Below are 24,260 nucleotides of genomic sequence, written 5' to 3' on the forward strand. Positions count from 1 at the left end.
TAAAGGCTTTCCTAAGGGTTAGCAAGATACGGCATTCGCAGTCATTTACAAATAAAAATTTACTTTTACAGGCGCATAGGTAGCAATGACAAATGGTGCTCTATTAAAATAAATAAATAAATACTGTTATTTCTCCGGATCTCGCCAGGATCTCTTTTGCAGGCAAGCGACCGTTATTTTTTATTGATGGTGATGATTATTTCAAAAACCGGCCTTAATTCCGTTAAAATAATCGATGGTTGCAGGAAAAACATCGATAGCCAAGTGTCTAACTCCATCGATTGCATCAAATATACATCGGCTTTTGGTCCATCTCCATCACAAGAAAAATTGTAAGATTTTAGAGCAGTTCGGTGTCGGTGATTTCCTCAATTTAAGGCCAATTTGTAGTATTAAAGTTGTTGAAAAATGCGGCCAGGAGGATTGCGAACCGTGTAAAATGCATGCGAAGGACGTCGGTGCGGTAAATCAGTGCGAAAAACATCACAAATGTGCGTAGGCCCCACTCACTCACACACACATAGACACGCGCGCACATACACAGCTTTTTCGGTCAGCACTCGTTCGCCGTGAGAGCGAGGAGCAAAGCACTAACAGTGTCGCGCAGTGGCATTCGCTTTGCAGTGCGCACGAAAGAGAAGCAAACAGCGGGTGGCGGACAACAACAGTGCGAGGCGAAGGAAAATGTTTTCATTTACTAAAGTCGGCGGTTCCCCAAAAAGAAAATCGGCAATACGAAATGGGAAAACCTTAATTATACCACTGATGGGCGGTTCGCGGGTGTAGCGGGGTGAAAAGTGCGTAAGTGCGTCGCCCAGACGACCAAATCGCAACAGCTGATGGTGCAGCATCTCGGGAAAAGCGAACAGACAACTGTAAAGTGTTCTCTGTTATTGTCGCACTGCAGCCAGCCCACCCCCCCGCCCACCGCCCACCGTCACCCTCTGTGAATGATTCACATTTTCTTTCCCCCTGCCCCGCCCTCGCCCTCTTCCGCCCCCCGAAAAACAACGCCAATGCGTGTGCGCAATTAGTTCTTCTGTTTTTCGATTTCCAAGTTGTTTGCCAAAGTGCCAATCGTGTTTTTTCCCTGTCTTCATCAGGCTCCAAGTGAAAACCCCTTAAGCCGAGGAAAACTCCACACACACACACACGCGCTCGCACAGCGGACACACACACCTAAAAGGAAAAGCGGTGTGTTGTTGTGTGGCAAACAAAGAGTGCGAAAAGTGAAAAAAGTGCGGATAGCCAAGTGGCGGGCGTCGGAGAGCCGTAGTCCGTCGCAGGAAAATCCGTCAGCATGGATGTCGAAACACAGGAAATACGACAGGTAAGTTTCGGATTCAGCTTCAGCTTCAGCTTCAGCTCAGGTCCAAAGTCACTCATAAAGTAGGCTTCAAAGTAAAACACTCATTAACATTCCACCAGAGGCGAAGCGGGCTAACACCTACTCTCTTGGCCAAAATGGTGCGCTGAGGTAATGCTTATAGCGTATAGCTTATGGCTTAGTATGCGACCGACACCTACTTACCATTCGACTGGTTTCGATGGCCAATGCAAACAACTACTACAACCGGTAGCTGTATGTTGTGTGTGGGGTGTGCTGTTCGGTGCGGAAAACGGAAAATAATACCAGCAACTCTTCCATTCATAAAACAGAGCCGGAAAATGCTGCCCCTTCGATTAGGCATTTGTTATCGCTTTTCTCGCTTCAAAGTAGCTGCTGTTGCATGACCTAATCGCTAAATACAAAAAAAAAACGGCTTACGCATGCGAAAGCCAGGCGAAAAGGGAGAAACGCTAACACTCTGCTCCGAGGTTTGGGGCCTTGCGTGTACACTGACTTTTCCTTCAGACAACTCCCTAGAAAGTTGAGTCGTTCTTGGGCAGCGGCAGTGGCAGCAAAAACCCAAAGCTAAAACCATTCAAACATCCCAAGTTGCTGACTCAAGCGGTACGCTCTCTTGGCCGCTTTCCATCGCCGGCACTTACTCCGCTCTCTGTTATATTTTTTATATTTAGCCATAGCCATAGCCCCAGCTATCGTTGCCCGTTCTCTGGAATGCCAAAAACACACAACAGTCGCAGTCGGCTAGATAATGAAATCATAAAGCCGCGCCAATTTCAATTTGTGACATTTGAAAACCACCAGCAACTGGAACTTTATTACAAACATATGCAGACGCTGTGTGGGGGCACACAGCAAAAAGTTATCAATACAAGATTCTCATCTCCAAACGCGAGCGAATAGTATTTAAGGCATCAGTCATTATTTTTATAAATTCACTTTCATCATATCATACCATCTGAGTTTTGGCATCATAAATTAACAGGTGTTTAATAAAATAAGTATTCGAAAGAAAAGTTTATTATGGAAGAGTTCTTTATGACAATTTCGCCTCAAAGGCTTTTTTCTTATTTCTCATAGAATTTAAATTTAAACCGTCGTTTTGTCACAATTTAATTAATGGTTTTATGTCTGTATAGCTTTAATATATAAACAAAAAATGTTAAGTCAACAAGCTTGAACTTAAAAACTTGTCTGCAAAGAGTAGAGTAAAGAGTAAAGTAATTTATTCTGCACACCAATTGTGTATTCCATCACAGAAAAGCATTAAGATGCCACACAGCCTACCACATAAATTTTAATAATTAAGCCGTCTTGAGACGATTTCATACTTCAAATTAGATCATGTGTTTTTCTCTCTGCATGTTGTATGCTTGAATAAAAATATGCCATCCATCCATCGCTCGTTCATTCATAGTGGGCGTCTAAACCAGCACTCATTTATTGTTTTTCTCCGAATTGTTTACACGGTCTTTTGAAATTTGAGTTTCAGACATTTTTCCCCGCCAGTCGATGCAAAGTGCAGTCAGAGTTTTTCCGTTTCGTTGGCCATTCAAATTATGTTGCGGACAGTTTCTTACTTTTGGTGGAAAGCGCTGGCTCGCTGGGCAAACAGGTTTTCCCTCCACCTGTTGACCAATTCGCATAGTTGCTCGGTCTACGACCTACGCCAATACTGTTTCCTCGGCAATGCAGTTTCCCCTCCACCTCCTCCTGCTGCTCGAATTATCTCTGGCATTTGGTAATAAGCTTTTAATCCAAACAACGCCCTAGAGCAACCATTTGCCGACTGGAAATGGCCATGGGTATACAAAAGAATTGAACCACTTCGATGAGGTTCTCTGATCTGACACAGTTATTGATGACTTCATGCAACGATTTTTTAAGAAAACCCGTTTGAAATTTATGGAATGAAAGCAAATAATAAAGACACCACAGAAGTCTTGCAGCAAATACGGCCAGCATGCCGAAAGCAAAACCAAATGAATGGAATTTTATGAAGTTTGGGTCCACTCACTCAGTTTTACCTTATCTTCAAGTGCTGGCCGGCCATGGTCTGTTTTATGTTTGCTTTCTTTATTATTATAATACCTCTAGCATTAAATGGGGAGTATAAGATAGCAAATAGAGGCACCCCTTAAAGAAAATCTAAGTTTATCTATTTACACCTTTCTTATCAGACACGAACACATGTTTTATTTATTTCAACCAGAGAGACCACAAATTGGAACATATTTCTTATAAGCTCAATCCGATAAAACCAATTTCCGCGTCTGCAACGGCGACAGTTTCCCTCTTGAGAATTTATTTTGATTGCTTTTCCCGCAGTTTCAATTAGACCAAGAAGAGGCCATTCGGAATAGAGCAGAAGAATTGTGATTATGAGTGCAACAAGAAATGGGTTGGCTGGCGAAACATGGCAGCACTCGAGATGGTTCTAAAATCGGAGCAGGCTGTAAAGTCTTTCATGCTGAGTGACCAGCGTCCATCCGAGCAGCAGCAACCCCTTCACTTCCCAGCCGCTCCCTTTCGTGCCCCAAAAACCGAAAGAGTTTCCAAGGGGGGAAACAATGGAAGGCGGCTGGTTGCTGGCGGCGCACGCCAAGCCAAACACGAGTTCGAGTTTATCGAACTCATATTGAAGATTGTACGCATGGCTTCACTCGCGCACAGATACAAATGCAGCACAGCAGATGCAGCAACAGGCGGGGCAACAGATACAAAAGCTAAGTGCTTTTGCGCTAGTTAATTGCCAAGAAAAGGCCAGTCATTCAATCCGCAGAGCATTGATTACGCAGGCTCCCTTTGCCCTTGGAATGGGAATGGGTATGAGAATGGGTATGGGTATGGGCACCTGCTACACACAGTGTTCTCACATTATCACAATCTCTACTAATGCCAAACTCATTTTCCCACCACAGGCTCGTCAACGTGCTTCCGTCAAGTGGCTGCTCTCGAAGGCCTTCAACAATCGCGTGCCGGACAACCTGAAGGAGCCCTTCTACCGCGACCATGAGAACCAGGAGCGCCTCAAGCCGCAGATCATCGTGGAGCTGGGCAACGCCACGCTCTACTGCCAGACGCTGTCCAATCTGTACTCAGATCCCAACTACCAAAGCATGAACCACTGGTCAATAATACAGACGCTAGCGCGCAAGGGAGTTCCCGTGGCCGAAACCTCGGACATGCCCATTACCGAAACGGTATTAATTCAAACGAACCCGCTGCGAATTGTGAGTAGATCTTGATTTTGATCTGTATGGCTTCTCCATAATTTGTTGTTTGGTTTTTATCGCTTTCAGAACGCCCATATGTCTGTGATAGAATCGCTAATGGTTTTGTATGCGAAGGAAATATCATCGGGTGACCGCGTCATGGCGGCCATACGAAGGTGAGTTAATTGATTTACAATCAAAAACATAAGTTAATAATTTGTTTATCTCTTAGAATATCTGGCAACAACTACCAGGCGCCTGCTGGCCAGTCCTATGAGCAAGCTCTGCTGGGCTGGATTTCACATGCCTGCGCCGCTCTTAAGAAGCGCATTATCAAGGAGGTGGACGCAGGGCTGCCCGATGATAATGTATGTCATTATTACCCCCAACATTTCCTCTTAATTTACCACCCACTTATTGATACCAGGGCTCTCGTCTGCAGACGCCGGATATACCACCTGTAAGGGACTTCCAGGATCTGTGCGATGGCATCTGCTTGGCGCTGCTCATCTCGTACTATTGCCCCAAGGTGGTGCCGTGGACGAGTGTGCGGATTAACTATCTGCCCGCTGTTGAGGATTCCATTCACAACATCCTGCTGGTGTGCAACTTTTCGCAGAAGCATCTGCCATATAGCGTGTTCCACATGACGCCCGAGGATGTGACCTACATGCGCGGGTAGCTACCGTGTTTCACTTACCAAATTGAATACCCAATTAATCTGATATTGTTTTATTGCAGATCTATGAAGCTGAATCTGGTAGTGTTGCTCACGGATTTGTTCAATCTGTTCGAGATTCACCCGGCCAAGTGTGTTTGCTACCCCGGCATGGATGGTCAGGGTAAGTGGAGCATTTCTTAATTGACTACGAGTACCCATTCCCAAAACGCTGCACCGCATCGCATCTATCCCCCAACCCTATGATCTCGATCCCCAAACGATTGGCCTGCCTGTGTTCGAATTTCAGTCCGGGGCATGCATTGTTGTCCAAGTGTATCCGAAGTATATTTGTTTGCGTTTCGTTTTGTCTTCGTTTGCCCTATGATTTGCTTTAAGTTTTACTCTTGATTTTGAAAGCTAGAATTGGTCATCAGCAGAAAAGGAAAGCAATCAGTCGTAGTGCCAGAAAGTTCATAAATGCTTTATGAGAATTGCAATCAGTTGGAAGTGTGAGTCACTCAATTTAAAACAAAGGCAAAAAGAAGGTAAAAGCAGCCATCAATTAGTCACAGAAATCTTATTAAGTACCTAGGAATTTAGAGCGCTTCACAGCTCGTAGATTTCGTTGATTATGCCGCAAACAGGGCTCAGTTTAAGATCAACCGCAAAGCACCTTTTAGGAAAAGATCTGTTAGTGAAACCACAAAAATCCAACTAATTCTTATTTATGTTTGTGTATAGTTGCTGCGGTTAATTTTCTTTTGATAACCACCACCGAGTTCCACAAGAAATTGACATAGAATCATATGTAATATTCATCATCTTAGCATTCACCTGATCCCACCAAAACGTAGTACAATTTTCCGCATTTAAAAATCCAAAACAAATCGAATAAATCAACTCTCTTTCTTTGTTTTTGTGCAATACGCTTCCTCTTGCCACTCGTAACCGCAAACAATTATTTGGGTCCTAATCACACACACACATACACACACACACACACACACACCAAACACATCTTCACTTTTAACAAATGAAACACACACTCAACGTACAACGTGCCATGAATTCTCGATTGATCCGATCCGCTCTCCAATCCCGACTCGACTACGATGTCCAGATGTCATCGCCAGGCGCACTTTGGGCGCCAATGAGCACGGAATCTGCCATCGACGGGGCCTCACTGTACAGCCCGTCACACCCATTCCCGATCTGCGCAGCGATCTCGACCAGCCGCCCGTTGGCTCGCCTCAGAATCGACCGCCGTTCCAAGGTTTAACTTCAAATTTTCTAACCGAGCATTTTCTGTGTACCCCCCGATTTCCCAACTCTCGATTTTACCTCCTTCGTTTGTTCATGAATGTGTTACCATTTACATTTGTTTGTTCTTCCTTTGCTTGTTCTGCTCACGTTCAGTTTGTTTAATTGTTCGTTTGTTTGCTTCATTGTTTGTTTCCTTGGTTTTTGGCCAAAGGACATGTGATGATCTGCAGCTGTATGATAATAATAACCGTTTTATTATAGCCTAAATACCAAGTAATATCTCGCACGATGCACAGAAATCGATGCTTTGTTATGTCTGTAATAAGTGCACCACTCATCAGATCAAATGGTAGAAATCGTTGTATCTAGAGACTGCATTTTGTCATCTTAATTCTCTAAGCACCATGACTGAAAATTACTTGACCTATTTAACAGAGAAATCGGGCAAGGAAATCATGGGAAAACATGTGTATGTTAATATAGATAGATGTTTGCTGTTTATGATTAATCTAAATCATTGGAGAGCTGAGTGAGAAATTCTCATCTTCATAAGAGTGAAAGTATTACTCGATGGACAGACTTCCCCTGGGGATAATTACCGAGTTCATGGGGCACTTCTCACTTCTCAGCTTACTTGGCACCCATCCACGGACTGCGATTCACCTTGTTTCTGCTTTCGAATTGTGTGTTGTTTGCTTTTGCCCGCTTCCGATGCAACGAGTCAATGAATAACCAACCGAAATATTCAAGTTCATTTACCTCGCCAGCTGAACAAACTGATTTTATTTATTTACAATTTTCTTTTTTCTGTTTTTGGTGATTTTCGTATGTTTAGTTCCGCACTCGAATTCATTTGGCGGCGGCTTAAACCGCAGATCAACCCCGCCCAACGAATACCAGACGGTCAGTCAGTCCAATAATTTTGACGGTAATCATGCCGAAGGTAATTGTAAATTATTTATTATTATTACTTAATTATATGTCTCTCCTACATTTATTTATATTTAATTTGTGTCCGTTACTGTTTTGCTTTCGACTTGAAAACCCAACGTTTTATTGGTTTTTTATTAAAATTAAATTTTGTAATTTTTTCTTTTCACCACCCACCGACCCAAACACATGCTTGACCACCAACCATCCACCGCCAACATGCAGCCTTTGTGGTTCACAAGTCGCGTGGCATCACCACACTCGCCTCCATGCACTCGCAGCAGCAGCAGCAGCTCCATCAGCAACAGCAGCAGCAACAGCAATACCACCAGCAGGCACAGCAGCAACATCCATCCCAGTCGCAGCTCCAAATCCAGCAGCAGCAGCAGCAGGAGCCCTTGGTTCCGGCTCGCTTGCGCCAGGCTAAAGAAAAGACCAATGTCGAGTCGAAGGCGGACGAGAGAGGTTTGGCCAGCTTGCTAGCAGTTCATTTCCTTTTTCTTTGACGATGCCTGACTTGTATGTGGCGGGCGAACGTGGATAATAGTTAATTGCCTAAACCCAAATCCCAGTTGATTTACCATCTATACTGATTTTCGTTTGTGCCACATACAAGTCTGTGTTTAATTATTGTTTATTTATTTTCTTTTCATTCACTCTTCTTTTCATTTAATTACTTTTTGGTTTGCTCTCGAATCAAAACGATTAGGCGATTTTGTCGCTGCGGGTCGACCAAGTAACTGGGAACAGAGCCGCCGGCCAAGCTTTGCAGGTATGAGCCAACACTCAACCACTGTTGACCCAGAATCGTTGTAGCCAACATAGTACAATAGTTGTCCATTTGTGCGTTTACTTGAATGTTATGTATAATTTTGGCTTTATTACATGTCCTGCGAAACTCTCCTGTTCCAATTAGTTTTGTATATCTTGCCAAAATTCCAAATTAATCACGATTTTGTGCACTTTCAGGGCGTCGCTCGCGCAGGAACTCCTCCAGCGAGGACTCCCAACTGACCATCGAGAACTTTGGCGGCTCCCAGGATCAGCTCAACACGCTGGGGCGATACGAACGCGACAGGGAGCGCAAGTTGTCCAACACCAGCGTGGGTGGATTTCCAGTTGAGCCCGCCGTGGCCGTTCGCTCTTCGATTGCCGATGCTCGGGGCACCTTGCAGTTGGGCTACGACACGGACTCGGGCTCTGAGAAACAGGATCGCGAAACGGAAAAGTATTCGATGCGTCGGCAAGTCAGGTGAGCCATTAGAACGATCAGTTGTTGTTTAAAATTTACATTTGCAAATCAAATCATTCGTTGTTGTCCAAAGTGTCGACAATGTGCCCACGGTGTCGTCGCACAATCTTTCGAATGCGGGCAGCCCGTTGCCGATGGCACGGCACAAGCAACATTCCAGCGACAAAGACTACGGCAGCAATAGCGGCATGACGATGCCGGATGCCTTTAATGATAGCCGTTCCACCAGTGGCTACGATCCGGAGAGCACGCCCGTGCGCAAATCCTCGACCAGCAGCATGCCGGCGAGTCCCGCTGCCTGGCAGTTGGATGTGGTGGGCGACGACGACATGCGGTCGCTGGAGAACGCCAGCAAGCTGTCCACCATCCGGATGAAGCTGGAGGAGAAGCGGCGTCGCATCGAGCAGGACAAGCGCAAGATCGAGATGGCTTTGCTGCGGCACCAGGAGAAGGTAGGCATTGCCTGATTAGTTTCGGTTTCGATACTTATCTCGATGCTTTCGCAGGAGGACTTGGAGTCGTGTCCGGATGTGATGAAGTGGGAGACCATGAGCAACGAATCGAAGCGCACGCCCGACATGGATCCCGTGGACTTGGACAAGTACCAGGTGGGTGCGGTTAGTTTCCTACCCCTGATGTATCCCCGCATTAACAAATCCTCCGAGTGCCAGAGATTTAATGTCTAACGCCTGTGTCTCTTTTCTACCCCCATTTTGTGTCTGTGCCTGCTTCAACATCCACACATAATACTCACACGCAAAAATTACACAATTCAACACAATCAAACCAAACCCGCCCATTAACCCACTGAACAATTAACCTACCACCTAATCGCCCGGATGTGGAACGAGCAGCAAAGTATCGCCATCATGAACATGAATCTGCAGGATATCCAGCAGGATATCCACCGCCTGGCCACCCAGCAGAGCCAGATGCAGGCGCAGCACCTGCAGGCCCAGCAGCTGATGCAGGCTCAGCAGATAGCCAACATGCTGAACCAGGTAATCCATCCGCTCGCACAACCCATACCCCGACCAACTGCCTCAACATCACAGCAAATAGCAGCCGCATAGCAGGCGCATATTAACGATGGATGTGTAATGCTTACTCTTTTTTTTTGTCCACTGGCTGGATCTTTAAGAACTGATTAGTGATTACTGTTTAAACTGTTTAAAAAGGCCTCTTTCTTGGTTACTGTTTTATCTGCTTTACTTTCTGAATACAAGCATTGTTCAAAAGTAATATTCCTATATTTTTTTAAATAATCCACAGTCATACAGTACATTTTGTCTATACGCTGCTTTTAATATTGATAAGCGCTTATAATAGTTTAGTTAATAATAAAGTTTGATTAGAGTTTATAATAGTTTTTTTTGTCCAAATATAACTTAAAAGTAAATGGTTTTGATTTCGCTTTTAGAATGAATTGGTAATATGACATTATCTTTTATTTTTCTATTCATTAATAAACATTAATCACTTTTTTAATACATATTGGTCCTAAAGTTCCTTTATCTTAAGTTTGTGTTATTTGTTACCAACTGGAAAATACCAAAAGATCGTTTAATGCTCGTTTGTCAACTAACTTATCTTCGTTTCGTTACTTTCCCTGCATCACGCAACACTTGAAATCTGCAATGCGCCTCGTGACCACCTGCACTCCTCACTAACCGCATCCACAGCAGCAGACCTACGGGTCGCAGCAGCACCTGGCCGATCACCATTACCAGCAGTCGCGCCCGGTGCAGCAAAGCTTTGGCTCATCGCCGCATCTTCCGCAGGCCTACAACGCCCCAGTCAGCGCGTACAGCTCCCGTCCGCCCAGCCGCGATCCCTACCAGCAGCAGCTCCAGCATCAACAGCACCAACAGCAGCAGCCGATGGCCATGCCCCAGCCGATGCAGTATGTCAACGAGCACGGGCAGTACATGTCGCCGCCGCAGCCCGCCCACTACATGCAGCAGCAGCAAGTGCAGCAGCAGCAGCAGCCGCAGAGCATCTACAGCGACAATGGGGCGGCGTACAACCATAGCAACCACTCGCCGTACGGTGGAGCTCCACCGCAGTATCGCAGCAGTGTGGTGTACGACGACTACGGCCAGCCCACCAACCATTTCTACCTGCACGAGTCTTCGCCACAGCCGCAGCCTCACCCGCATCCGCAGCGCAGAACCTGGGCTCACTCCGCAGCGGCAGCCGCCTACGAGCAGCAGCAGCAGATCCAGCCCCCCCTTGTGGATGTGAATGCCTGGCAGACGCAGCAGCAGCAGCAACAGCAGCAGCACCAACAGAAGCAGAAGCAGACCTGGATGAACAGGCCGCCGTCGAGTGCGGGAGCCCCAAGTCCCGGAAGCTTTGTGCTTCACCAGAATGGAGTTGGTGGCGGTGCTGGTGGTGGTGGCGAGCTACAGCACTTGTTCCAGGTTCAGGCCTCACCGCAGCACGCCCAGCGTGGATCCAATGGAGTGCAGCGCCAGCAATCGCTGACCAATCTGCGCGACAACCGCTCACCCAAGGCACCGCAACCCATGGGCATGCCAATGGGTATGGCCATGCAACACGAGGACATGATGGCGCCACAGAGCATTTGCTTTATCGGGGACGAGGAAGATGTGGACGAGCTGGAGCGGAACATCATCGAATCGATGCAGTCCACGCGCATCTCCGACTTTGTGCACCAGCAGCAACAGCAACACCAGCAGCAACTACAGCAACAACAGCAGCGATTGCAGGGGCACAGTGGTCGGGGCAGCAGCTCGGAGGACTATGACAGCGGAGAGATGATCTCCAACAAGCTGAACATCACCAGCGGCAATCTCACGTACCGCATTCCCTCGCCCTCGCGTCCCTCCATCCAGGCCAACAGCTTCCAGGACCCCCGGGCAATGGCATCCGGCGGTGAGGATCAGCCACCCGAGAAGGGCTTCTACATCTCCTTCGACGATGAGCAGCCCAAGCGACCCAAGCCACCGCTGCGCGCCAAGAGATCGCCCAAAAAGGAGGCTCCGCCGGGCAGCAGGGACAGCGTGGATCACCAGGCGACCCTCAAACGTGAATCGCTAAGTCAGCTGCACAACAACAACAACAGCATTGGGTTCGGTGGGGAGGATGTGAACAGCAAGTCGTCGGTCACCAGGCACAGTATCCATGGGCTGAACCACTCCAACAGTGTCAAATCCCCCGGCAATGCCACATACAACAAGTACACCGATGAGCCGCCCATCCAGCTCCGCCAGCTGGCCGTCTCGGGAGCAGTGTCACCCACTGGCCACGAACGTCGCCACCTGGAGGACGTGACCAATCAGCCGCCGCCGCAGCAGCTGCAGCAGCAACCTATGTCGCCCACTCGTCTCCAGCAGAACAGCAACAACGCGGAGGCGGCCAAGAACAAGGCGCTGGTCATTGGAGCGGATACCGCCAACTTGGATCCGGTAAGAATGTGGGAAGTTTTTTGGGGACCGTTATTATACTCACAAAAATATTATTTTTTATTTATTTTTTATTTTATTTAAAGAATAATGATTTTTTTCAACCAAAAAATAAGAATCAACAATGTTGATTATCTGTTATCGAAAAATAGAAGACAAAAATGATAATTATTGATAATATTTATTTGCTCTTTGTTTATTACTTAGTTTTTCATATTCTGTTTAAAACAAAAATATAGAAAAATTTTATTTAAAGCAAAAAAGAAATTACATTTGTACTCTTTTATTTTGAACAAAATAAATCATTTAAAATGGTTTTTTTATAAATTATTACAAATAATATGTTTGTTTCAAAAACTATCATAAAAATAATAATTTTAAAAATATTGTAAGAAATGGATTTTAAATTGATTTAGTCATAAAATACATAAATAATCATCATTTGCAGTAACTGCTCTGAAAAAACAATCAGTCGTTACTTTAAAAAAAAAAATGTTTCAAGTAAAATTCAAAACACCAAAATAACAATTTTTTGTAAATTTTAGTACTTTTTATACCGCTAGCCACCAAATGGGTTCATTTATAAAATTGCGTAAAACGAAAGCCTATTTGGATTTGCACGGTGCCAAATCGAAGATCCAAGTTCAGTGGGGGTTTAAATGCCCTTAGCACTTCCCGTATTAAGCATATCCTTTTGTTTGCCCCCCAGGATTCCGTAGATGAGATGGAGCGGCGCAAGGAGAAGATCATGCTGCTGTCCCTGCAACGACGCCAGCAGCAGGAGGAGGCGAAGGCACGCAAGGAGATCGAGTCTTCCCAGAAGCGGGAAAAGGAGCGCGAGAAGGAGGAGGAGCGGTCGCGTAAGAAGGAGGAGCAAATGGCGCGACGAGCGGCCATTTTGGAGCAGCACCGACTCAAGAAAGCCATCGAAGAGGCCGAGCGAGAGGTGGGTTTTTATTTGGCAATAAATACATAAATCAGAGGTGCTCAAAACCAGGAAAAGTCAAAAACCAAATTGCATTTGAATTAGCAATAAAAAATGTAATGTAATTGTTGTTGGCTTGCCTAGCTTATTGGTTTTGTCAGCGACTCAAAGAACAAACACTCTGTACTGTGTGCTATTAGAAACACAAAGCTATAGAAGACCGTATTGATAATGCTTTTGGTTTGCTCTTCAGGGTAAAACCCTGGATCGGCCCGATCTGCATGTGAAACTGCAGCCCCACTCATCCACCTCAACGACTCCGCGGCTGAGGCAGCAGCGCACCACGCGTCCCAGGCCCAAGACCATCCACGTGGACGACGCCAGCGTGGACATCAGCGAGGCTTCGAGCATCTCTAGTCGGGGCAAGAAGGGCTCAAGCTCGAATCTAACTGGTGAGCTGGGGAAAGGTGCTGAAAAACCGAACTTGCTTTTCAAAATAATCGATTCAAAGTTCATGAGGATTTCGGCACGCCGAATTTCTTTCAGAAACTATTCTATTTTTGTGTGTAATTATTAATTTGATTGACCTGCTTTATAGCTATCTAATGATTTGATATATCCCTCTACCCACTGCTAATTTGTTGAATTTTTGTTTTTCGTTTTGAATTTGAACTGAACAGGCTACGGTCAGCTAAGCTCAAATTCAATGAAAAGAGATTACTACAGGGGCTCGCAAGACTCCCTCACTGTAAAAGGTAATTTATGTTTTTGTTATTCTACCCTCTCATTGCATTGTCTTATATTTCATATTTTTTAGTAGTTTTACTTAAGTTAAGCATGTTTAGTTATACGTTAAGTTGATTTCTATATTTGTGGTACATTTCCGGTAGATGGGACTTACAATCTAACGTTTTGAATTGCACCTCGACTTACTATAATTGTAGTTATAAGTTGACTATGGATTTTGGACAACCTATTTGATAAGCCATAACAACTAATCTCGTTCAAACAGAGTCACCCGATGATTATCCCAGTACAAGTTCAACTCCGATTGGACGACGGGGATCGTACAAAACTTCCAGAGGTTGGTGATGGATAACACGCCCACTTAGTTCTCGTTTATTTTGTGTTTCCCTTTTGTTTTATTTACACAAAATTCGCATTCGAACACGCTAAGAAATGAAACGAAAGTTTAACGCTCCAGCGCTTCCATTTTTTGTGGTTTCTGATTTTAACTAACAAGATTTTGATTTTGGTTTAACTACTTACTGATTTATAGCTAATAGCCAACTGCATACAACCTCAACTAATCCAATGCACTGCCCAAAAAAATGCACCTGAGCTAAAAAGTGGAGATGAGGCGGCGCGGTTTTATTTATTTTTATTTACCTGGTTTTTGGGGCTGCTACATTGATGATGATTTTTTGGTTTTGGGGATCCTGGGCGATAAGTTTGATTTATGATATTTATACCTCATCATTTTGTGCCACCCATTCATTTGTGTTAACGAATTGCGATTGAATATGAATATGAATATGAATCAAGTGTTCTCACCTGTAAACTGTATACTGATGCACTCGGCTCGCGTCTTTCGTGACCTGACTTGACCTGATTTCAGAGCCAGCCGGCGTAGAAAGGGGCCGCACTCTGTCGCGGATCTCCGTCGCTAAGGGCAGCACGCTTAATTTCCGGGGCCGAAAGTCCAATTCGCTAATGAATCTGTGCGGTAAGAAGCGTTCCACAGCAGCAACAATCAAGCTGCCTGCCTGTTACTACCTACCTTTCTCTGTTACCCCATACTCTACTCTACTCTACTTTCTAAGTATTTAACTTAATGCTACATTCTGTTGATTTCGGATATTTTTAGTGGTTTTGGTTTAAACTTGTGAACGTTCTTTGGTTCTGGTATCTTTGGTGGTGACTCTTTTTTTCTTGTACTCTTGTCTTCATTTTTATGTACATATTCCTTGCTGTTTTGCGATTTAAGTTTGTAGCCTTTCACTGCGATGATTCGATTTTCCAAGCTCCTAACGAAGATGCGGTGGTGGTGATGGTGGTCTGGTCCCTTCTCAAGCTTTATTGTGTTCGTCAGCTGATTTGCGGGGATTTGGGGTCGGTTCTATGAGCTTATAATTCGCAACTGGTTCTGGCATACTTTCAATCGATCGATTTTGCTATTCCGCTTGTGAGATATTTGGGACACACTTGCACAAACACACTCACTCAAACATCTGCACCGCAAAAACACTAATCAGTACATTTGTTTCGACTTTAATCCAGATCATGATCAATTAGCTTTTAAGAGATCTACGAAATTGCTTAACTAAATTTTGTGCACACATTCTCTTCTTTTATTTCTCTTTCTTTCAACTCAACCCTGTCTAAAAACGAATCTTGAAATTAACCAATCAAAAAATACAATCAATTATTAACCGAACCGAATGAAAACGAACTCATCGCTCGCTCGCCATCCATCCTCGTGACTGGTGACTAACAAAAATGCATCCATCGACTCACTGGTGACCCCGATCTGATTTGATCTGTTTTGTGCATGCGACCGCCCGCTGAATGAATGCCTCGAATGACACGGATTCCACCATGCTCTCTTGCTTGCCGGTTAGACACAGATTCGGGATTGGGACGCGCCACTCCGCCGAGGCGTGCTCCGTCGCCTGGAATGGGAATGGGCGCTTCAGGTAGGCATATGCCATCTCCCTCCGGACCGGGCTCTTTGCCGCCAGGTTTGATATCGAAACGTCGCGGATTTGATGATGGATCCAGCGATTTCTCTTTAACTCCGAATTTGAACATGGAATATTCGGGTTTGTATCTCTCTCTCAAACAAAAACCAAACCATACAAGCCATACCAATCAATACTTCAAATCAATCCTCAGTTATATAATCACCTTCCACCAATCCATACACCATTGGTCATCCACCTGCATCTGTACCACTTAAGTTGGAACGCCCCTCATTATGATTTCAAAGTTTTCATTTTCATTAATATTTTGATTTTGATTTTGTTCCGTTTGAGTACTCATTACCAATTGGCATCTTTTCCTCAGATTGCATTTTATTTATGTCAATCGTCATTCATATGAGTTCTACATAGATAAACAAGAGTTCTAGAGGGCTGCGACAGTCTGTAGAATCCGATTCTTCGTTCGTCCACTTGTTACGTTCCCTAGCGCCGTCAAATCCACGACTTTCGATGGTCAAATGTAACCCAAAATAATGTGTTCTTAGCGATTTAAAAAAAAACACCGCAAGAGCTTTCTAATCCCAAAAAACCAGATTGGCCCAATTAACCGTTTCACTTTGAAATACCAAAGACAACAAAATTAAAAGCACTTTAGTTAAGTTTTTACTTGTTAATGAATGTTTTGCTTTTAAGTTTGAGACTAATTTATCCGCATAAGAAAGTTAAGTGAGGCCTGCATTTATATTTATATTTTAATTACTATTTTTTTGTCAGGAAGTTTACTTTTAAAAAGAAATTTTTTGATTTTTAAAATATTCCCAGTGAATCTATTAGATTCACGCAACGTTTAGTATTAAATCTTGCACGTAACTTGCATTTTGATAAAATGACTAGAAGAGTTTACGATCTAGAAGCTTGCCATTGCCACCAACAAGTAGAAAATTTTCACATTTATACGATTATTCCTCCGACTGTTCTAACTTCAAACGACACGCACTCCACAGGTCCCAAACTCTATAAACAACCAGCGGCCAAATCGAATCGTGGTATCATCCTGAATGCCGTCGAATACTGTGTTTTTCCCGGCGTTGTCAACCGCGAGGCCAAACAGAAAGTGCTGGAGAAGATAGCGCGCTCGGAGGCGAAGCACTTCCTGGTACTCTTCCGGGATGCGGGCTGCCAGTTCCGCGCCCTCTACAGCTACCAGCCGGAAACGGACCAGGTGACCAAACTGTACGGCACTGGGCCTAGTCAAGTCGACGAAGTGATGTTCGACAAATTCTTCAAGTGAGTAGCTTGTTTGGTTTCTCTTGTTCTGCACAATTTATTTTGACTCTTCGTTTCCCAAAAAAACCTTTTGTTTAACAACAAATGTAAAATATAGTGTGTGCTTTTTTACGAACCCTGTTTTTCATCTCTCCCTCACAGATACAACTCAGGAGGCAAGTGCTTCTCACAAGTGCACACAAAGCATCTGACGGTGACCATTGATGCCTTCACAATACACAACTCCCTGTGGCAGGGCAAGCGGGTGCAGTTGCCCAGCAAAAAGGACATGGCGCTTGTAATCTAAGCGGAGAGCAGGACATTTTGAAAGGCATCTTTGATGAATGGGAGATGGAATGCAAGGAGGAGGAGTAGGCAGCAGTTGGGCCAACTGGCGCTTGGCGTCGTTTTGGCCGGAACCACACTATTCTACAAGATTGCGCATTAAGACATCTATGGAAACATAACAAAACACATATACCGAACGTTTTTCTGTAGGTCGCGGGATTTTGGTGTTCATCGGGGCATATAAACGGCTAATTACTATTTGCACATGTTTGAAGAACAAGAATCGGAATTTACGGAAAATATTGTAGTGATTAATACAATGCGATTGAATATTTATTTTGAATATAAATGCATATATCCAGCCTAAGAATTTATTGTTCACGCGAGCCTGCAGTAGGAGAACCTAAATGAATCTTAATGTAAACGAAGAACAGATATAAAGAACTTAAGAGCAGAGCACACACTCGAAAGCCAAAAGATTGTAATGGAATTTTGAATGATTGTATTGTATTCTTGTTTGCACACACAGTAAGCTCCGCTGAATTATGAGGATGAGGGGAACAAATGTAGAAAATCCTTTTTTATTAATTTGTTTTATATTGTTATGAAGTTTTTCATGTGAAATTTTTTCTTGGCCTTGGGCAGGCTGAAATGAAATCGTGTATGGGCCGCAGCCAAAGTCGACACTAATTTTAATGCCACTAGCTATTTATTTTTAACACTAATTAATACTTACTTTTTATGCGTATTTAAAAAGGAATAATAATACAACTAATATTTAAAGATATCTATATCTATACAACAAGAAAAAGACTTTTGACTGCTGAAACGGATCCAATGTTCTTTTAGATTTCTTTTTCGCAAAGTCAGATGCACGACGAGCAGTCAGACTCTAAAAAAATTCACAAACTGTATTGCACATCTAACGATTAGAACCATTTCGAATGCATTTGCTTCTTACGTTGAGGCTGGCTGGAATTGACTTGTGTAACTGCCATCGACCTTAATTTTAACTCTGTTCAATAATCACTTTTTAGACCGCTCAACCGTTCTATGCACCTGCCTGCACCTTAGTCCCTAACCACACTCATCCTGTTTTATAAATAAAGTAAAGCGATCGATCAAACCACGCTCTGGTATCTTATAATTTATTGTGTAAATCCGCTGGCTCTTTCACTTGATTCCAAAACGATATTATTTTAATGCCCAAAGAAGGTATTTCACACGCCGCATTGTATTTCAAAACGATTGATGTTAGCTAGCGAAGTGAGGGTAAAAACTAATAGAGCATAATCCAACAACTTTGAACCGCCATTATGGATCGATTCCGAGCAGATCGGCAATTCGGGGGATCAGGTTAAAATAAAAATGTATATGTATGTGCGTGTCGGCGCAGTTGTGCCCTTGGCGCAATTCGCTCCTTAATGAATATTAATGAGATCTAAACATTATTATATAAAATGTAATAAAGTTATTGAACATGATTATTTAACAAAGTTTTAAAGTTGGTTTTATTAAAGGCTTACATTACATCTACATTTAGTTGAGGTTCTTAAAAGTAGAGAGACTACATTTGAAAATCGTCACGCAAATCATTGTAGCGGAGAACATGCTCCTTGATCTTGGAGCCATCCACCCAGGTAACGAAATCCTCAAGGTTTCTGGAGACCAGGAAAGCGGGATCCTTGACCATTTCCGGACCAACGCGAACATGACCATGTTCTATAAGCTCGGTGGCGGCTTTCAGGTGCTCCGACATTCGCACTGCGATAATGAAATATTGAGTTGTAAGCTTAGCTAGTAGAATTTAAGCACCTACATTTAACCATGATCACGGGCAGACGACGCCGGCAGAAGTGGCTGGCGGATGTCTTGGCCGCCGTCTCCAAAGTTAGTTGATTGTTGGAAACTCCCATGGCGTGAATCTTATTTAGCAACATGGTTGTAGCCTCCACCTTAAATGGATCTGAGGCATCTAATTTGGCAATCTTTTCGGCCAGTTCCCGTATTTCCCTGGCCAACTTGTTGTACCTAGGAATGTAATCAAAATTGCCGAATTTGGTTGAAATCAACAGAAACACACACAGAACAGAGTGAACTTTACAAATGTTGACTGTGCGTAGTGCAAACTCACTTGGTGTAATCCTCCCTTTTTTGTATGTGAAAGCGTCTCAGGACCTTGTTCTCCTTGCCGCTGTTGTCCACTTTCCAGGTGATAAAATCCACCTTTTTGAGCAGTTTCTGCTCATGGAATTTGAGTTTACGAACCATTTTTTATTTATTTTTTCTAACAGATTTTTGTTGACTATCTTGCACATGGGCGGCAAAGTGTGACCAAGGCAGGGAAATGTAAATATACCAAAACATCAAACAGCTGTTTTGTGCGTCTTAAAGCAGTGCAGAATGTAAGCAGTAGTAGTAAAATAATTATTAAGAAGAGATTTGAAGAGATTATTTGCCGAAATGGCCTCCGCCTCCATGGACGAGGACATATCCGCCAACCCGCTGCCAAGCAATGAAGAGGATCCCCTGGCCGAGGAGCGCCTGGGTTTCGTGCGCGAAGTGGGCGCCCAGGCTGTTTGGAGCCTTTCCTCCTGCAAGCCGGGTAATTCTAGCTGTGCCCCCTAAATCTCCTAAAGAATATGATAATAAACCCAGATTTACAGGCTTTGGCGTAGAGCGTCTGCGGGACAACATCATGGACACTTACTGGCAGTCGGACGGGCAGTTGCCCCACCTGGTAAACATTCAGTTCCATAAGCGGACGAACATCAGCCAGATCTACATATACACGGATTACAAGCTGGACGAAAGCTACACGCCATCGAGGATCTCCATACGATCCGGGACCAATTTCAATGATCTGCAGGAGCTGCAGGTGATGGACCTCACCGAACCCACCGGCTGGGTGCAGATACCCATCAAGGATGGTAACGTCAAGTCCATTCGCACCTTTATGCTGCAGATCGCTGTGATCTCGAACCACCAGAATGGACGGGACACCCATATGCGCCAGATCCGCATCCATGCGCCCGTCGAGGGCAAGCACTATCCTCTGGAGCTCTTTGGCAAGTTTGGCACCGTCGATTTCCAGAAATTTGCCACCATTCGTTAAGGAATACTCTGGCTTTAGTCGAAGTCTTTTATTTTTATGTATTTTTTGGGGGGTATTTAACTGCTAAAATACAACATTTAAAACATTACTTTAGTAATTGTATGCATATTTTTGGTGTTTCTAATTAAATGCCCTCGCACTTGTATATATAAATCGATTGCAAATAAATATATATACCGTCGTCTAAGCTTAAGTACAAATTAACAAACACAATGGTAGTGTAAGAGTTATTATTGTTACTGTTTTTATCGCGATACAAATGCTAAATGTGAACATGGAACGCCAACGAAACTGTGCGACGAGGCTTATTGCATTATTTGCATAATATGTTGCACTACCCCGAGGAGGATTGTCGTTAATGATTGGTGATTATGTGTTCGTGTTTTTTTGCTTGGCAGCCTTCAGGGTCTTGTAGTGATCCTTCTCCTCGCCGTTTTCGGGTGGCTCGCACTCGTAGGAAGCTTTCATCAAGAGATCCTCGGATAGCACCTCCGTCTTCAGCAGATAGGACACCACATTTGCTAATTGTTCATAGGGACAGTCCAGTCGTTGCCATTTGCTAAAGTTCCGCAGCTGGGTGCCCAATAAAAGGCACTTCTCAAAGTTCAGGTTACTGTTGGCCAATCTGTAAATGTTTTTGCTTAATTTTCCCCTCTTATGAAAATCATCAAAATAACAATCTTACTTCGTTTCGTGGCTCTCGTTGATGGCATGCAAATCTTTGAGGAACAGCGAGAAGAATGGTATGATGGCACGCTCGATTTTGTTGGCCGTTTCCCTTTCCGAACGCCAAACAGCTGCCTTCATGGTGGAGCGGTAGTTGAGAAAGTTCGAACTGGGGTCCATTTGGTGCTCCAAGCCATCGAACTTTGTTGTCTGCACTTTGGCCCACTAAAAATATGAATAATTTGATTTAATCAATAACGTTTAACGTTTTGAACAAAACCCACGGTTTTCTTAAGGCGAGCTATGGCAGTCAGGTTTAAAGCTGTCAGAATGGCCATCAAGCTGTTGAAGTTGCCCGTGTTGAAACATTCCAGAGCAGTCTCCACCCAGAAATCAATCATTTGTGCCCTCTGAGACTTTTTCCCAAGCTAAAGAGGGTAAACAAATATTAACTTTATGACAAGTATGTTTACTGTAACCATCCCTTACCTTCAATATTTCAGTGGCAGTCAAGTAGCTTAGCTGGTTAAACCACTGCACATAGCTGTCGATTGTGACCTGGCTGATGCAATTGGAGCCCAAGGTGCCCGCCTTGGTTTGGGTCATGCAGGATTTCAGCTCGCCCTTGTCCAGTATTTCCACAAACTCCTCGATTCTTATTTGTGACAAATAAGCGTACTCAATGGCATACAGTTGGTGGGCCAACTCGAAGGCATTGCCGCAATTGCTTAGCACATTGTCCGTCTTGTAGACATTGGCCGCAAAGCGTTTTAGTGACTTAATACTGCTCTGACGGCCCAAGGAGCTGGCGGAAGGTTGCTTGACCAGCAGATATTGTAGTTGGCTTCTTGCCTTCTCGGCTCTTTGTGCCTGAGATTGGGGAATGCCATCCAAAAAGGCAGGCATTCCTTTAAGCTCACGCTTCTTCTCCAGCTCTTGCAGCAGCATGTCGTTGCTAAAGTCGCCGGGACAGATGTTCAACCAGTGATTTAGCAGTCGGATCAGATTATCCTCCTTTCCCTGGCACTTGGCAATGATCTTGGAGAGCAGTTCATGAGGGGGCGAATACAAACGAGAAGTGCTCAAAAGGGCAAACTTCAGATCCTCATCGTTGCCATTGATTAGCAGGCTGACTAGCGAATCCAGGTTGCCCTCCTTGGGCAGGTCTTTGGCGTAAACTGGCGGTGGTTGGCAATCGGTTGGCTCTGTGATCTGCAAGTGGGTGTTCTAAAGAAGGCAAGATTTGGGTTACTACATATTAAAAAGTACTACAAAACTTACGAGGATGGAAACCGCATCCGCCTCGTCGGCGGAGCTGGGAATGTCGCAGTACAAGGAGTCTGTCAGAGTGTCGCGAGGATGTGACCAGGGCGCACTCATGGACACGCTGTGGAAGAGGCCATCGTGCCCGGAATCGCAGCTGCTTATATTCGAGCTCTTGTCCCCAATGGTGGTGGATGACACGGATCCGATGACCTGATCGGAACCGGTGATTGCCGAGCTGCTGGACATGAGGGAGGCATTCGAGAAGGTTTGGTTCAGCTGGCGGCCCAAGGGATCAGCCGGGCGATCGTCCGAGAACGTGGAATTCGAAGTGTTGCAATATTTAAGGGCATTCTCGGGCGTGGCACGAGCCAAGGCCGACTGTTGCTTGACAGGATGCCAGATCTCCTTTTGGTGCGACTGGTGGTTGAAGTTCTCCTTCGTCTCCACGGTCCGTTCGTCAAGGATCTGTCCGTTGCGCGAGACCAGCACCTCTTCCGTGGTGGTCAGCGATGATTTAACGGTCAGTGAGGTCTCCACCTCGATGGGCTGCTGGGCTAAGCCGGCGCGAAAGAGCAGCTGGTTCAAATGCTCCACCGAGGGCATCTGGCCATCTAGCAAGGCCGCCTTAATGGCACTAGCATCATCCGCCGGCAGGCCATCCAGTTTCACGGGCACTCCGTTGACCAGGAGCACCTCTTCCTGCTGCAGCGAGGACGAGGTCTCGCAGTCCACGATCTTCACGTCCTTGCCGAACAGGGACTCCACTGCGTTGAGGATGTCTTCGTCCATGGTTGGGAAGGAGGAGGGATATTGGTGAATCGAGCCTTTCTGGGTTGGGTTGGTTATTAAATGCGTTATGACCACACAGGGGACTCTTTGGATTAGTCGCAATGCACATGCACTATCATCGCGTACATTTCTGGAAAGGAAGGGCCAAGGGAGAAACCGTGATTAGCACACACAATGTGGGGACAGACAGGTGATGGTAATCCGAGGCTTTAGATTCGGAAACGCGCAGTGTGACAACGCCCACTTTTGGGAAAGTGGGCTGGTCTGCTACGATCAGAACAGAACGCCATTCAAGCGGACACACCTGCAGGAACACTGATGCTTGGTGACCTTCCATGGGACGCACTGCCGCCATTCGTCACGGCATTCCCCGCATGCTGCTGCTCATCAAATTTCTTTTGTCACGCCGCGCCTTTTATAGTTTAATTCGCCAATTGACTTAATTTATTTCTATTATTGTTGTCGCTTAAAGTGTGACTGTGGATGCACCGTTGAAAAATACTACCGGTCTTTGGGGAAAAATACTAAATGGAATATAACATTGGAACGAGTGGTGCGGTCCTCTAAAAAGCAGTAGTTCTGATTGGACTGCTTTCTAATGTTCAAATTAGGTTATTTTCCGTTACTTTTCAAATTAAAGCTTTTTACTTTGCTATAAATGGTCCATAAGAGTGACTATTTTGTGCAATTGGTCTAATATGTATAATTTTCGCATGATCTTTTGCGAAAAAATGGCAAAAGTTTATTATTTAACGATGTGGAAGCCTTTCGATTGCATATTTTAGGACAAATTCTGCGATTTTTGTCATTCTTACTTTTGAACATTACGCCCAGAAGTTTTTATATAAAAACATTTGGTTATTTAAGGTTATTTTTGATTTTTGAATATTTTTCTTGAATTTTTGATGACTATTTTTTTTTTTTCAAAAAACTGCTTTGCAGAAAGGTGACCTAAAAAAAACAAAAATAGAAAACCCGATTTAAAAAAGCAAACCTCTAAAGGTTTCTGGTACAACTTTATAGGATTTGCGTTATAAAGATGGTTTATAACTTTTATCTATTTTTTTTTAAACTTTGATGATGCAGGGTCTTAGAAAATTAAGACACAAAACCTAAGAGGTAGGTCTTTTTAAAATCGGGTCGAAG

At 44.4% G+C, this 24,260-nt stretch overlaps 4 protein-coding genes across 48 annotated transcripts; 2 read left to right on the top strand and 2 right to left on the bottom strand.

The window, feature by feature from the left end:
* Window positions 1-314: 314 nt before the first annotated feature.
* LOC108144401 (patronin) lies at window positions 315-18,404 on the top strand. Of its 45 annotated transcripts, none has more exons than XM_041707672.1 (24): window positions 315-491; window positions 1,104-1,330; window positions 4,270-4,581; window positions 4,651-4,739; window positions 4,796-4,931; window positions 4,991-5,241; window positions 5,305-5,405; window positions 6,345-6,497; window positions 7,323-7,430; window positions 7,643-7,882; window positions 8,127-8,189; window positions 8,387-8,669; window positions 8,743-9,121; window positions 9,176-9,277; window positions 9,524-9,670; window positions 10,355-12,100; window positions 12,807-13,043; window positions 13,276-13,474; window positions 13,703-13,777; window positions 14,035-14,106; window positions 14,641-14,748; window positions 15,644-15,844; window positions 16,729-17,011; window positions 17,153-18,404. In XM_041707672.1, exons 2-24 carry the CDS (start codon window positions 1,301-1,303, stop codon window positions 17,295-17,297), a joined length of 5,460 nt encoding a protein of 1,819 aa, XP_041563606.1. In that variant the 5' UTR covers window positions 315-491; window positions 1,104-1,300; the 3' UTR covers window positions 17,298-18,404. The 45 variants fall into 45 exon arrangements, with proteins under 45 accessions (XP_041563606.1, XP_041563610.1, XP_041563608.1 ...); XM_041707676.1 differs by having other exon boundaries at window positions 10,451-12,100; XM_041707674.1 differs by having other exon boundaries at window positions 5,006-5,241; window positions 10,352-12,100.
* A 358-nt stretch (window positions 18,405-18,762) lies between these two features.
* Window positions 18,763-19,628, bottom strand: LOC108144405 (U3 small nucleolar ribonucleoprotein protein IMP3). The gene is made up of 3 exons (XM_017269236.2): window positions 19,413-19,628; window positions 19,098-19,309; window positions 18,763-19,042 (listed from the first exon to the last, which is right to left on the bottom strand). The coding sequence occupies exons 1-3, from the start codon at window positions 19,547-19,549 to the stop codon at window positions 18,846-18,848; spliced, it is 546 nt and encodes a 181-aa protein (XP_017124725.1). The 5' UTR covers window positions 19,550-19,628; the 3' UTR covers window positions 18,763-18,845.
* Window positions 19,629-19,696: 68 nt separating this feature from the next.
* Window positions 19,697-20,606, top strand: LOC108144612 (anaphase-promoting complex subunit 10). Its single transcript, XM_017269633.2, has 2 exons — window positions 19,697-19,883; window positions 19,945-20,606. The coding sequence occupies exons 1-2, from the start codon at window positions 19,742-19,744 to the stop codon at window positions 20,391-20,393; spliced, it is 591 nt and encodes a 196-aa protein (XP_017125122.1). The 5' UTR covers window positions 19,697-19,741; the 3' UTR covers window positions 20,394-20,606.
* A 3-nt stretch (window positions 20,607-20,609) lies between these two features.
* LOC108144609 (ras-GEF domain-containing family member 1B) lies at window positions 20,610-23,613 on the bottom strand. Its single transcript, XM_017269631.2, has 6 exons — window positions 23,419-23,613; window positions 22,341-23,244; window positions 21,549-22,286; window positions 21,344-21,487; window positions 21,079-21,284; window positions 20,610-21,018 (listed from the first exon to the last, which is right to left on the bottom strand). Exons 2-6 carry the CDS (start codon window positions 23,112-23,114, stop codon window positions 20,763-20,765), a joined length of 2,118 nt encoding a protein of 705 aa, XP_017125120.1. The 5' UTR covers window positions 23,115-23,244; window positions 23,419-23,613; the 3' UTR covers window positions 20,610-20,762.
* Between the last annotated feature and the right edge of the window lie 647 nt (window positions 23,614-24,260).

The sequence above is a fragment of the Drosophila elegans genome, unplaced genomic scaffold (genome assembly GCF_018152505.1).
Source record: "Drosophila elegans isolate 14027-0461.03 unplaced genomic scaffold, ASM1815250v1 contig_183, whole genome shotgun sequence".
Lineage (NCBI taxonomy): Eukaryota > Metazoa > Arthropoda > Insecta > Diptera > Drosophilidae > Drosophila > Drosophila elegans.

What these genes read in the sequence shown, in the direction of transcription:
- LOC108144612 (XM_017269633.2), top strand. Translation starts at nt 19,742, where the DNA reads ATGGCCTCCGCCTCCATGGACGAGGACATATCCGCCAACCCGCTGCCA. An exon ending in CCTTTCCTCCTGCAAGCCGG is followed by an intron (nt 19,884 to 19,944) that starts GTAATTCTAGCT and finishes CCAGATTTACAG; the next exon opens with GCTTTGGCGTAGAGCGTCTG.
- LOC108144609 (XM_017269631.2), bottom strand. Translation starts at nt 23,114, where the DNA reads ATGGACGAAGACATCCTCAACGCAGTGGAGTCCCTGTTCGGCAAGGAC. An exon ending in CTGCCACTGAAATATTGAAG is followed by an intron (nt 21,488 to 21,548) that starts GTAAGGGATGGT and finishes TACCCTCTTTAG; the next exon opens with CTTGGGAAAAAGTCTCAGAG. An exon ending in AACGAGAGCCACGAAACGAA is followed by an intron (nt 21,019 to 21,078) that starts GTAAGATTGTTA and finishes AAACATTTACAG; the next exon opens with ATTGGCCAACAGTAACCTGA.
- LOC108144401 (XM_017269189.2), top strand. Translation starts at nt 1,301, where the DNA reads ATGGATGTCGAAACACAGGAAATACGACAG. An exon ending in GAATCGACCGCCGTTCCAAG is followed by an intron (nt 6,498 to 7,322) that starts GTTTAACTTCAA and finishes TCGTATGTTTAG; the next exon opens with TTCCGCACTCGAATTCATTT. An exon ending in ATACCGCCAACTTGGATCCG is followed by an intron (nt 12,101 to 12,806) that starts GTAAGAATGTGG and finishes TTTGCCCCCCAG; the next exon opens with GATTCCGTAGATGAGATGGA.
- LOC108144405 (XM_017269236.2), bottom strand. Translation starts at nt 19,549, where the DNA reads ATGGTTCGTAAACTCAAATTCCATGAGCAGAAACTGCTCAAAAAGGTG. An exon ending in AAAAGGGAGGATTACACCAA is followed by an intron (nt 19,310 to 19,412) that starts GTGAGTTTGCAC and finishes TTACATTCCTAG; the next exon opens with GTACAACAAGTTGGCCAGGG. An exon ending in GCCCGTGATCATGGTTAAAT is followed by an intron (nt 19,043 to 19,097) that starts GTAGGTGCTTAA and finishes TCATTATCGCAG; the next exon opens with TGCGAATGTCGGAGCACCTG.